The sequence below is a fragment of the Hyaena hyaena genome, unplaced genomic scaffold, assembly GCF_003009895.1.
Source record: "Hyaena hyaena isolate Hyena2069 unplaced genomic scaffold, ASM300989v1 scaffold_343, whole genome shotgun sequence".
In the NCBI taxonomy this organism is placed as follows: Eukaryota; Metazoa; Chordata; class Mammalia; order Carnivora; family Hyaenidae; genus Hyaena; species Hyaena hyaena.
The window spans coordinates 1,832,175-1,845,514 of NW_024080975.1; the positions used below are offsets into that span (position 1 = coordinate 1,832,175).

Sequence of the window (13,340 nt, forward strand, 5' to 3'; positions counted from 1 at the left end):
GGAGGCTGGGTGCTCCCGGCACAGGTGCCGGGGCTCATAGCGGAGCTTCAGGCTCAAGTGCGGGGGGAAGACAGGTAGCTGAAGTCAGGGGAGATGGGAGCGAGCAGCAGGTCAAGAGCGCGCTGGGGGGGGACAGGTGCCCACTGGGCGACCCGCTGCAGCTGCTCTCTCTCCCCTCACAGGTGAGGGCCTTGGGGACTTCCCCAGGGTCACCCGGGGGCAGGTCCTATCATCAGGGCCCTGCCCCCTGAAAAGGCCATGGATTGGGAGGGGGAGTCGCACGCAGGAAGTGGGCTCCGGGAAGCTGGTGGGACCCGGGGGGGGGTGGGGGAGGCAGCCAGGCCAGTCAGCTGAAAACACCAGGCATAGAGCATTTATGTTACAAATGTGTCACCACTCAGTGTAGGTGACACCAGATTTGGACAGTCTGTGGGTGTTCGTGGAAGCAAATCATATCTACTCGTCACTGGGAAAGGTTGATTTGAAAATGATTCAAAATTATCCATGCTAAAAATGAACATTCTCAGGAACATTAAAACATTAAGGCAGTTATCACACAGATGCCTAATGTGTGGTGGTGGATTTAGTAGGAGCAGTGGGACTGGCTTCCTTCTGCTGTCCTGAGCACCTCCCAGGGTGGGTCTGGGCCAGGGTCTCTCCTGGGAGCTCACGGCTGCACCTCCCCTCCCCTCTGCACCTCTCCACCTCTCCCTGGCCGCTCCCCTGCCGTGGACCCCCCTCCACGTGTTGTCTGAGGCAGTGGGGCCAGGATCCCGAGGTATATTCCAGCCTCTCTCTGCTCCCTCTTCTCCATGGGGCACCCGCCGTTCGTCAGCAGGGCCCTGGAGTGGGAGCACCATAGACCCCCTCCCACCACGTGCTGATCATGCAGAGTCCACGTCCTGGAGACCCTGGCATGGTCCCCTGGTGGCTGGTTTGCAGGGGCCCCTTTGACCCAGAGCATCACTCACCCCGGCTGTGGCTGGCTGGCTTTGGTGGCTGTCATTCCATCCGACCTCACGTTCTTTTGTTTGGAACCATCTTAGTTAATGTGTAGCCGATACACGTGTGTGTCTTAAACAATCAGGTGGCAAAAAGGGAGGCAGCGTCACCCGCCATCTGTCCCCTGGTCCCCTGATGCCGCTCCTGCGAAGTCACATCTGTTCCAGTGTCCCCTTCCTCCTGGAATTGCTTCCCTACTCCACGCGCGTGTATGCCCCCCCCACCCCCCGTCACGGGCTCAGGGCCACCTCTCCTGGTGCAGTTCGTCCCCATGTGCGCCCACGCCTCCGCCTCATCCTTGCTGCACCTGCTGCCAACCGCAGACCAGGAGCCGGGCTCTGAGCCTACTTGCCCGGTCACTGCCGGGGGCTCCGCTGGCTTCCTGGCAGTGCACCGTCTGGGGCACACTTCTCTAGGTGACTTCCTGGCAGGGGTGGGGGGCCACTCACACTGCTCTCGGGGGTCCTGTACCAGCCTAAGCTCCTCCGGCAGCAGACAAAAATGGGTGATTTTGTTGTAAATGTGAATCACAAAAACACGTCTCCACCGCTTCCCGAGGTACATACGTTTCAGGTGGGGGGAAATAGCCCCACCTGTAGACCTGGGGCCGTGTTCATCATCCGTCATGACGCCAGGCACCTCCCGGAAACTCATTTTCTGTATCTTTAAAATTAGCAAAACCCAATTCATTAAGATTCCCAAGAAATTAGTTTTTCCCTATCGGATGAAATTATCTTCAGGTTAATTTTGGAACAGTAGGTGTCACGAGTAGGTGAGGAGAAGAACAGGAGAGACTGCGCGGCACAGAGCCGGTCCCTGGGAAGCCCAGCGGCTGAGACAACTTGGTGTCGACGTAAACCCGGGAAAGCAGATAATCAGAACGGAGCCCAGACTCTTTCCCACACACCCGTGAGAGTCTATGTCGTAGAATTCAGAGAATGAGGAGGGAAGAGACCATGTAAAAGCGTGAAGTGAGCATTCCCAGCCCTGTCTGTAGTGGAGAGAACAGAATAACGGAAGCAGGAGTGCGCAGGCCCCGACTCCTCTACGCCACGGAGGACGGCGTGCCTCGGCCACCTCCCCGCGCCCCCCCATGTTGGCAGGAGTAGGGGTCCCCCGAGGACAGACATGCAGTGGTGAGGGTCCGACTGACCTGGAGGCATTTCCACGGCATGGGCACATGAAAAGGCAGGGTGGGCATAGCGCACAAGTATCTCCTCTTTATAAAACCACGTGAGGTCCCCGGGCACGTGCTCACCCACGTGAAGTGACATCCCTCTGCGTGATCGGAAGAAAGGTACAGAGGTGCCTTCTGGGCTGACGGGGTTGGGGGACGCTGGACCGCAGCCCCGGCCCGTGTGCTGAGCCCCTGTGCGTGCATCTGTGCGGAGTGAGGGAACGTGACTGAGTAACAAAATTAGTCTGGAGAGGCCGCCTGCAAGGCCTCTCGCGGGCACGGGGCTTCTCTCCTCCCGACACCCAGTGGCTTGGAGCCTGGCACTGGGCAGAGGCCTCGTGAGGGTGAGTGGGTCCGTGCTGCAGGAGACCAGGGAGCCTTCTCCCCCGACGCCAGGTGTGCCCACGTCAGTAGTAAGCCTGACTCGTGCCCACGTAGCAGCTTGGGCACACAGGCCTGTTCGCCAGGTTCAAGGGCAGGTAGAGGGGTGCTGCACTTGGCACTGCTCAGGACTGGCCAACAGAGGCACCGGGGACGGAGGAGCTGGGCCCTGCAGTGGTGGGTGCTGCATGGCCTGCCCAGCCAGGCCCCGGGCAGGGGTGTGGCCACAGGAGCCACGTGGCCGACTCAGGTGAATCCCTAGGAAGGGAAATTGGAGCCGGCAGGATTTGGTGGGGGACGACGGGCTGACGTTGCAGAGACCGTAGGGATGAGCCAGTCCCACCTGTTTCCAGGCCCCCCACCCGAGATGCACATTCCAGGGGGACAGTCTGGCTGTCTGTACAGTGAGGGGTAGTCCCACCAAGGCTGCCCTGTGGCAGGGAAGTGGTGGGCACAGCCCCGAGCTGGCAGCCGCCCAGAGGCCCCCTCAGTGCCCCATGCCTGCACGTGCAGCCACCCAGAGGCCCCTCCAGGGGTCAGCTGTCCTGGGGCGGGGGGGGGGATGGGGGGTCACAGTGAAGGAGCAGGTCTGTAAGGCAGAGCCGCAAACCCTGGCCCCGGTCTGGAGGCCGGCCGGTGGGCCTGCTTCCTTTAGCCCGTTTGTCGGAATTTCAAAGGTCAGAGAAATTATTTAAAATTTTTGAGTTTGGTTTCCTTAAAAAAAAAGTCAGGGTGGGGGCTCTGGTTCACTGCCTCCCTGCACCAGGGGCTAAGCCTCTCTGCCCCCTCAGGGTTCGTGCTGCTGTTCCGCTGCTCAGAGACGGCAGAGTCTCTCTCGCGCTTTCCTAGGCTGGGAAATGACATATTGGCTCAACGGGGCTTTTGCAAAAAATAAACAAAGGAAGGTAAAGGTATTTCTTTTTGGAAGGAGAGCTGCACTTGGTTATGACGATAGCAGGCTCCCAGCTGCCTCACGCGTTTATGCGAAATGCCCTCTCGGGAGCCTGGGAGTCTGTGGTCTGTGACTCAGAGGAGCCCGTGTCCCGAAGCAAACTCCAGGCTCTTCTGGGTGTTTCTAAATCTGGCCGCAGGGCGGGATGGGGAGGGCATCACTGGGGCACACCATGCGGCATGAGGCCGGGAGCTGCAGGGTGTGTGTGTGTGCACAAGGGTGAGTGTGTGCACGTGTGTGCGACTCTGTGTGGGCAAGTGTGTATGTGTGTGCACATGTGTGCAGGCAGGCGAGTGTATAAATGTGTGTGCAGGAGGAGAGTGTCTGTACATTTGTGCTGGTGGGTGAGTAGGTGTATGTGTATACATGTGTGTGCACCTGTGTGTGGGTGGGCGAGTGTAGTGTGTGTACATGTGTGTGCATGTGGACTGGTGCATGTGTGCATGTGTATACATGTGTGTGTGCAGGTGGGGAGTGTGCACCTGTGTGCGTGCATCTGGGCGTGTGTGTGTGCAGGCTGGGTGCACGTGTGTGTGTGTGGAGGGCTTTCCTCTCCCCAGCACCCCGTCCCTCAGGCCCCCCCCACTCTGCCCTAGGTACAGGACCCACACTTGCCGGCCACCCTGCCAGGTGCGGCCACGCGGGCGGGGGCTCTGGCCTTGCCGCCGGGCGGGGGGGGGGACGCCGGTGGCTGTAGCCTGCAGACCTAACGTCACGCCCGCGCTGGAGCTGTCCTGGTGGCCCCGGTGGGCCTGTCACGAACTGGCCGTGCGGGCAGAGCACCGCGTGCACCGTCGGGAAGCAGGTGCCTTCCTCGGGCGGTCCCTCTGCGCGTATCACTTTCTTGTGTGAGCACCTACTGTGTGTGGCTCTGTCCCCATCGCCAGGTGCAGTCAGCAGGGCCCCACGCTGGCTCCTGGTCAGCCAGCATGGCTCCGGCCCGTGCCGGCTCCGAGCTTGGCCTCCCCAGCTGTGACACGGGGGCCTCTCCCTGTGGAGCCGTGCTAGGGATCACACCCCGCCCTGAGCACTGTGTTCTGAGCACCCAGCCCCAAGAACTGAGCCCCGAGCACCCAGCCTAAGGAGCATGAGGGTGCCCAGGGGTGACCAGGCGGCTGAGGAGCCCGGAGGCCTCCCAGGGGGGCAGGAGTGGAGTGTGTGCCGCCCGGGTCAGCACTGAGCCTCCCCTGCTTCACTCTTGAGGGATGGCGGAGTCCCGCGCCCCTGCGGGACCATCTCCCTGTCGATGCCCCTCCCATCCCTTCCCCCCTCCCCCCTCCCTCCAGCTCTCCCTCCTTGGCTCCCCACTCTGGTGGCCTTGCTGCCTCTCTGGGGCGAGCATGCTGCCTGAGCTCGGCGCCTGTAGCCCCGTCCCTGCCCTCAGGACCCCTGTCACGCAGGGAGGCCCCCCGTGCTCACCCGGGATGTGCGTAAACGGGCCCTGGAGGTGGGATGGGAACGTGAGGGTAAAAAGCCCCACCGGGGAGGCAGCAGCTCTTCCATCGGCCGGTGACAGAGGGCCCTGCGGTCTGGCCTCAGCGCCTGGCTGGAGTCAGCCCCTCCCTCTGCTCCCTCCTCCCACCAGACTCACGTTGCTGCTAGAGGAGAAGCACCTATTGCTTCACTTACTGTAGATTTTTCTGGAAGAAGCCTATGCTCGGTGCCATGTGGGGGCTCAAGCTGCCCCATAGAGGGAGGCTGACAGTGGCCTCAGGACCCTTGCACTCCTCGGGCTGGGACTGAGGGTGGTGGCAGGAGCAGGGATGCAGGGTGACGAGCCAGGGGGAGCAGGGGTGCGGGGTGACCCGCCGGAGGGAGCAGGGGTGCAGGGTGATGCGCCAGGGGGAGCAGGGGTGCAGGGTGACAAGCAGGGGGAGCAGGGGTGCGGGGTGACCCGCCGGGGGGAGCAGGGATGTAGGGTGATGAGCCGGGGAGCAGGGGTGCCCCCGTCCAGGAGGGTCTGACGTGAGGGATCTGGAGGCCCGGGGCTCGGTGGGGTCGGGCGGTCAGCTCCGGGCTGCCAGGCAGAGCAGAGTGTCAGAGGCGCCCTGATTCCCTGCACCGTGGGGGGGAACCAAGGGGGGAGAGAGGGGCCGTCGCAGAGGCTGCCCGGCCCGCCTGGGAGCGGGGGTCCTGCAGGAGTGTGGCGGGCCGGGACAGGAGGGCACGGACGCTCTGTGTCCTAAGATGGGACACGCGTGGGGAGAAGGCCACGGCACGGAGAGCAGAGGTGTCTCCCGCGGGAGGCGTGAGCGTGTGGCCTCTGTTCTGCCCACAGGGGAGCGCGGCGGAAAGACCCCGGGGGCTGCGGCTCCGTGTGCAGAGAGGCCTCACTGCCCCCGGGCCCCTGGCCTCCGTGCGGAGACATTCAGGCGCCCGCAGCCCTCGGCCTGTGTCTGTGTGGGCGAGCGCGTCCCTCCCAGGGGACCCTGGGGCTGCTGTCCCGTCCGTGGGGCCTGCTCTGACCCGCCTCCTGCAGGGGGGGTCTGGCGGCTGGTGGACTGGGTCCCCGTTCCCCCACAGCCTCCCCTGACAGGATGTGTGGACTGTGCAGCACAGTGTTGAAGTCCCCCCTCCCGCCCCCCACTGCATCTAAAGCTGGGATCACACAGCCTCTGTCTGCGTCCCGGGGGCTGGCGGCCTCCCAGCCCGACCGCTGGCCGCAGGGGCAGGGCCGTGAGCTCCATGCCTCCCAGGACGTGGCTGCCCAGCGCCGGGCACGGCGGGAACGTGTTCGCAGACCCCGCTGTGCTGGGGCCCGGGCCCTGGGTCCCCGTCAGCTGGGGCTCCGGCGGGAGGTAAGGACAGGTGCTCTCCTGGCCCTGGCCTGTGACCGTGCCGTGGGCCTTGGGCTTGGCCTTCCTGCTGGGGGAGGGGGTCCTGTCCTGACTCTTGCCCGATGGCGCCTCCCTCCCCTTCGTTAACACGTCCGGGAATGACACGTCCCGCTCCTGAGAGGCTGCGGCGGCTTCTGCGTTTCCAGCTGCCTCAGACTAGCGCACAAGCCGTGTGCCTGAGGGTGGACGGTCCGGGTGACAAGGGGGTGACACGGGTCAGCCCTGGCCCCCCAGCTCACTCCTTTAATGAGGTAGGTAGCCCGAGGAAGGCAGGTCACAAGTCTTTTTAAAGACACAGGAGCCACTTCTCTGTGCACGGTGTGTGTGTGTGGGGGTCCCCGTCCGTGCATGCCTGTGGGTGCCACGGTCTGGCCACCAGCCATGCCCTCAGCAGCCAGGAGCTCACGTCTGCCTGTCCTCAGGGCTGTGGGCTCGTCCCCGTCACTGGAACGGGACCTGACCTGCAGCCTCGACTCTGTGTTGCTGGCACAGGTACAGCTGAAGCCCAGGGACTGTCACCGAACCCGGGCTGCCCGTGGGGCCATGTGCTGCTGCTGTTCCCGGGCTGAACGAAGGCGTGTGGTTCAGCGGGGTTCAGAGAGGTGGCCTGAGGGGATGCAGGACCCGGGAGCTGGGTTCTGGAGCAGAGAGACAGGGTTCTGTCCCCGGGAGACAGGATGCTGGGGCAGAGCGAGGTGGGTGGAGGAGGCGCAGGAAACCACGTGAGGCAGGAGCCGCGAGGGGCAGCGTATGTGCACAGCCTGGGGGCCCAGCGAGGGGGCTGCGGCTTCCCACGTGTCCTTCACTGCGCTCGGCCTCGGTTCCCTTGACAACTGGCTTCCCACCAAGTCCAGCCGGAGGGAGACGGGCAGGCTGCGGTCTGCCAGGTGTGCCCGGCCCCGCTGGCCTTCCGCAGGCAGGTCTGCTCCTGTCCCCTCCTCCCCTCGACCTTCCTGCCCCCAAGAGTCGGGGCCGTGGCCGCTCTCTGGGGCACCTCGCCGTCATTGCTCTGCTCTTCTAGGGTTCCCCACGCCCTCGTGAGCCCCTTCCCATGTCAAAGGCCATCTGCCGAACCATGGGGAGGGTCCCACTCTCCTGTCTGAAGCCTCCAGACAGAGCAGCTGGGGGGTGAGGCCGAGGGGCAGGGTGAGGGAAGCATTGTGGGCCTCCTCTGGGTCAGTGGCCGGGGCGACATCCTGCCCAGTGGAGACTTGAGTGCGGGTCTCCGGACACAGTGGGGGTCGGGGGCTCTGGAAATTGAGGAGAGAGGAAGAGAGGACGCGGCTGGGTTAGTGGAGGAACCAGCAGCGCTCGGGGACGGGTGGGCTCTGAGGGCAGGGGGATCCCGAGGACCCTCGGATCAGAGGCCTCCCCATGCACTCCAGCCGCCTGCACTGTGGCCCCTGTGTGTTTCCATCAGACCTCATCCAAGCCTGGAACTAAAACCTTATTTATTCACTTGTGCATTTGTCTGTGTCCCCACCACCGTGTGAGCTCCGTGCTTGGCACACAGTGGTGCTTAATGCATGCCTGTTGCACCTGGAAGCACAGGCTGTCTGGGGGGATCTGGCGCAGCCTCTTGCTGGCTGTGTCGTTTCGCCACCTGAAAATGAGAGCTGTGCTGCTCACCCCCAGGGCTGCCATCGAGATTCCCTGCCCACATGCAGCAGGTGCCCAATTAAGGCACTTTCAGGCTTCCTGTCTGAACCATCCACTCTTCCGGCTGGCTGACGGCGGGTCGGGCAGATGTGTGTGCGAAGCTAGGGCTGGACTCTGTCCATCAGAAGCTCCAGGCCAAGTGGCCAGCAGAAAACAGGCGGGGTTTCCGTGAGTGTGGCCGATAGGCCGCCGCATGCACACCAGAAGCTTCCACGCTGCGAACCCGTCCACGCCAGGGCCCTGGGGCCTCCCAAGTCCGTGAGCGGAGGGGCGCGGCCCTGCTGTGTCCACAAGACATGTACGCACGCTGATGTAGGTTAAGGAAGTCTTTCACGGGGGTGGGCAGTGGGGGCGGAGCCTGGAGACCTCCTCCCGCCCCCCAGCCTTCAGCAGACGCCTCTGGACACCAGCGTTCTCAGAGCTCCGGGCCGTGACACGGCGGGAGATCTGTTAATGGGAGCTCACCAGCCCTGTGGGAGAAAGATCTGGGTGGTAGCGGGCAGGGAGGAGCTGGGGCCCAGCCGTGTGGAGATCCCTGTGGACTTGGCTGGCTCAGGGCCAGAAGGGGGAGAGGGTGTTCCTGAGGCCACGGGGTGAGGACCTCATGGAGCCAGGCTAGCTCTTGCACACAGGCACGGTTGTCACCTGTCACTTGCTCGCATTTCCATGGTTGTTTAAATTCATTTCCGTTTGGCGGGTACCGCAGTGGCGGAGGCGGCCCCAAGTTCCTGCGCAGAGCTCAGTCCGTGATGTCCGTGACCTCTGGAATCTGATGCTCGTCCACATCTCCAGGCAAAGCTAATTGTGATGGCAACAATGACACTTTTATTGCCTTCTTTTTTAAAGTTTATCTATTATTAAAAAAATTTTTTTTACTATGTTTGAGAGAAAGAGAAAGAGTCAGAGCATGAGCAGGGGAGAGGCAGAGAGAGAGGGAGACACAGAATCTGAAACAGGCTCCAGGCTCTGAGCTGTCAGCACAGAGCCCGATGCAGGGGCGCGAACCTATGAACCGTGAGATTGTGACCTGAGTCAAAGTCAGACGCTTAACCGACTGAGCCGCCCAGGCGCCCCTCAAGTTTATTTATTTTGAGAAAGAAAGAGTCGGGGAGGGTCAGGAGAAGGAGAGAGAGAATCCCAAGCAGGTTCCGTGCTGTCAGCACAGAGCCCAATGTGGGGCTCGTACCCACGAACTGTGAGATCACGACCCAAGTTGAGATCAAGAGTCAGATGCTTAACCGACTGAGCCACCGAGGTGACAACGAGACTTTTCAATTGCCTGTGACAGCAAGAAAGAGGACGTTCTCTGTTCAGTATCAGCGTTACGTATTCGGTTTTATTCCCAGCCCCTGAAAGTCACCACCGCCCCCACTGTGAGAGCCCATCCAGAACCATCTGAGGAGGTGCTGGGTGTCGCCGTCCCCCCCCCCCCCGCCCCAGGGCCGGAGCTAAATATTTTGATCGTACCTAGGGTTTCTCGGAACCCGCACTGCTCACAGCACCTGAAGTGTCTGTCGGGACGGAGAACGCGGTGTCGCCAGCCGGTCTGACGCCGGGAACGTCACTCCCCGGGAGCCCTGCTAACGATATGTTGCAGGAGCCAGAGCCTCAGGCCCTGTGGCATGGGAAGGTGGCTCTGTTCGCCCTCCTGGGCACCTGATGACTCGGAACGCCTCCAGCCCGCCCACCTGCAGGGGAGAAGGTTGGGGTCCAAATCCTGGGCTGTGGCTGAGAATGTAGCTGCAGGAACACACTCCCCCCCCCGCCCCCCCGCATCTGGGGCTGCAGGCTCCAGGCTTCCTTCCCCGCCCCCATTCTGTCACGGCTCTAAAGTGTCTCATAGCCCCAGGGAGTGAGTTGACCGGTGGTGACTCACAGATCTGGAAGAAGTAAAACCCATTAAGTTGTCTGTCTTCAGGCACAGTCCTGCTGGCTCCCAAATTGCTCTGTGCCAGCCACTTGCAGTCCCCGGTCTTTGGAATCGGGGCCCCCGGGCTCGCAGCCCTCCCAGCAGCTCCCCTACCTCCTGGGACTTGCCTCCTGTTCTTCCCGATTAGGTTCTGACGAGCGGAGGCTGGGGCCCTGGGGTGTCAAGGCCAAGGTTGGAGGGACCTCGATGTCTGGTGTCCAGTGTGGACGGACATCGGCGATGGGGACGGGGCTCCGGCTGGGTCTCGGATACAGACACAGCCACGAGCCACCGCAGGAAGCACAGCAGTGACCGCCTGCAGGGACAGGTGCTGGAAAGCTGGTCTCCCAGGCTTGCTCAGGGAGCATGGAGTGTTTTGGAATCCAGGGTCAAGTGAGCCTGACCCGAGGCTCCGGCTCTTGGGGCCGAGGGAGCCACCATTTGGGTTGTGCTGCTAGGTGTGCTGTGGCCTGTGTCACCGTCCTTTGGGGTTTTGCGTCTGATTTGTTTGCCATTCATTTCCCAAGTTCATTATGCGTTACTTGGCATCAGGGGTAACAGCCACCCCTACACAGACTCACAGAGGGCACGTCTCGTCTCCCTGGCGTTGCTCTCGGCACCACGGGCATGTAAACCTGGGGAGACCTCAGAGAGGAGTCGCAACCCACCTGGGTCATTACCTGGGACTTTATGGGCGTTATGGCTCCGGGGCTGGGGGCTTCGTCAGCCCTGGGTGCTGCGGTGTAGACCGGGAGTCACGGGGCACAGGTGGCAGCGGGGGCGGGACAGGTGGGGAGGTCAGGGTTAGGCATTGGCAAGACGGAGGCTGGATGGGCAGAGGAACTGGAGGGTTTGGTGGGGCAACTGGGGGCGGTGCTTCCAGAGAGACCCAAGGGCTGATGCCACGGGACTGGACGGACCTGTGTTGGTGGTGGTAACAGGGCATCTGGGGGAGAGGCAGGACCTGGTGGTCACCACCACACGCACGCTGGGACCAGCCCTGGGGCCCTTTGCAGGGGGAGCCCTGTCCCCACCGGCCCCGCGCTGACCCCTCTGCTCTGCTTCCCACGCAGCTCACACACGGACAGAAGGTGGCGCTCCTGTCCATCACTTACATCGGCTGCTCGCTGTCCGTGGTCTGCCTGGTGCTCACGCTGGTCACCTTCGCCATGCTCTCGTGAGTCATCCTCCACTCCGAGCCCTGGTGGAAATGTCAGCGCCTCCCTGCCCCACTTTGATTTCCCTCTGGCGTTTGTGCTCACGCGTGGCAGATGCCCGGTCCCAGTGAAATTCTCTACATCCTGCATTACAGCTAGACAGCTGTTCCAAAGTTACTTTCCATTGAGATCTAGGGTGCAGGGAGGGGTCGGGGGTGCGAGGGAGGAGGGGGGAGGGAGGGAAGGGAGACTGTGGGATTGGAGGACGCCCTGCTTTAGTGAGGCTGGAAAGTTCCGGAAGGGCCTCCATTCCACAGGCTTCCTGACCCTTGGACTGGCAAGAGCCAGAACCGAGGACCTCCTACCCCGAGATACCAAAGCCGTGGCTCCGTAAGGGGTCTCTGGAGAGGCCGGAAGGTGCTTTTCCAGGAGGCCCCTGGCCCTCCTGGCGGAAGCCATGTCTGATCAGAGCTCAGGGGGTCGGTGCAGCCCCCAGGGGGTGGGCGGCAACTGAATCCCTTGGTGCCCCTTTCTGAACCGGGACAAGAAACTGCCCTGTTCACGGGCAGACGATGGTGACGACACCCAGGTAGCTGCCCGGGCTGTGGCTTCACACCTGGGGTGTGGGGGCCTTATCTCCCCCACCTCCTCTGCAGGGGGGACGATGCTCCAGGGGTTCCTCTGGGAGCCCTGTGTCCCTCCTCGCCTGCCCTGGTCTCCTGAGGACACCTGCCCCTGGCCTGGCTGTGACCGCAGGGTCCCAGGGCCGGGGGCTGCAGCATGGTCAGCAGGGAGAGGCTTTCAGCCCCCCTGGGAACTGGGGGAGCGGGGCCGGTGGCATCCACGGTAGGCAGGAGCCGGGCCCCGTGTGAGCTGGGACATTCGTTCTTCGGTCTGTCATCCGTCAGCTTTGCTTGGGAGCCCAGTGCCCACACGCAGGAGCACGCGCTTCCTGGCCAGCAATGCCAAGGGAGGTGAGAGGTGCTACTTTCCTGGCAGGAAGTCCTCCCCAAGGGCAGACTTGGGAGGCGTGGCTGGTGCCAGGGCCCGAGCCTGGAGGCGGCTGGGTGTTTGAGAGCCAGGAGAGGGCACTGTGAGCAGGAGTAGGAACGAGGAACGAGGTGGGTCAGAGCAGGAGCCGAAGGGGAAGCAGGGGGCAGGCTGTGCAGGGGTGAGGCCCATGGAAGGAGCTGGCTGGTTTCCAAGAGCAATAGGGAGCCACTGAGGTTCCGCAGTGGGGAGTGACTGCATCTGGGTGGGCTTCATAAAGACCTCTTTGGCAGCCCTTGGTTGGGGGGGGGTGATAGGGAGCAGCTGTGTCCGGCCCAGCCTCACCCCTGCACGTCTGCCCTCAGCTCAGTCAGCACCATCCGGAATCAGCGCTACCACATCCACGCCAACTTGTCCTTTGCTGTTCTCGTGGCCCAGATCCTCCTGCTCATCAGCTTCAGCTTCAAGCCTGGCACGGTGAGTAGCCCCTCTGTCCCTCCCCACCTCCTTCTGATGTCTGGCACCTTATGCTGCTTTCTTGGACTCAGATCCCCCAGGCAGGGCAGGGGCTCGTCCAGGAGAGGCCAAGAAGGCATGGCTGGGCTGGGCTCTCTGCTCACCATCGGCTCAGCAGGGAAGGTGCTGGTGCTCCAGCGCGGCCCAGGGCCCTGGTGGCATGGGGGACACGATGTGGGGAGCTGACGCAGGCCGGCCCTCCACTCCGTGAACCTGGCCGGGCTGTGCAGCCCTAATCTCCTGCTTAAGAGCTGTGGGAGTCAGGTTCCCCCGACTTGCTCACAGTGACAGGTGGCCTGAGCTCTGTGGTGGATGTTGAGTGACCGTGGGTGTAGGTCCCAGAGCAGATGGTGGGTGGCCGGCGCCCCCAGGAAGGGGACGCAGAGACGGAGCTGTGCAGGCCTGACACTTGCCTCTGATGTGCACGTGGCGCAGATTAGGGACCTCCAGCCGCGCCCCGGGAAACCAGGTGCCGTCGGGAGAATGAGCTGATTCGGGAGCATTGTGAGAGCAGAGCTTGGAGCGCACGACGTAATCATGCCGTTTAGTCTTCTTTTATTTTTTCCTCCTTTACATTATTTTTTGAAGTTAGTATATAAATTTATATTCCCTCCCCCCCAGTCATTCAGCCCCCTTCCCGGCCTCATGGGGACACCATGTGGGGTCGGGTGTTCCCGCTGCGGCCTAAGCCCGTCGCAGTTGAGGGTCCGGCTCGGTGCCAGGTGGCCGCCGCGTGGCTGAGAAGCCCCAGCTCCTGCGC

At 62.6% G+C, this 13,340-nt stretch overlaps 1 protein-coding gene across 1 annotated transcript in view; it reads left to right on the plus strand.

Annotated features, from left to right (window-relative positions):
* The window catches only part of ADGRD1 (adhesion G protein-coupled receptor D1), a 122,335-nt gene that overhangs the window by 86,805 nt on the left and 22,190 nt on the right, over window positions 1-13,340 (plus strand). Inside the window, exons 18-19 of the mRNA XM_039249578.1 lie at window positions 10,991-11,094; window positions 12,430-12,541. Coding sequence (XP_039105509.1) covers window positions 10,991-11,094; window positions 12,430-12,541 — 216 coding nt within the window. The remainder of the gene's footprint in view (window positions 1-10,990; window positions 11,095-12,429; window positions 12,542-13,340) is intronic.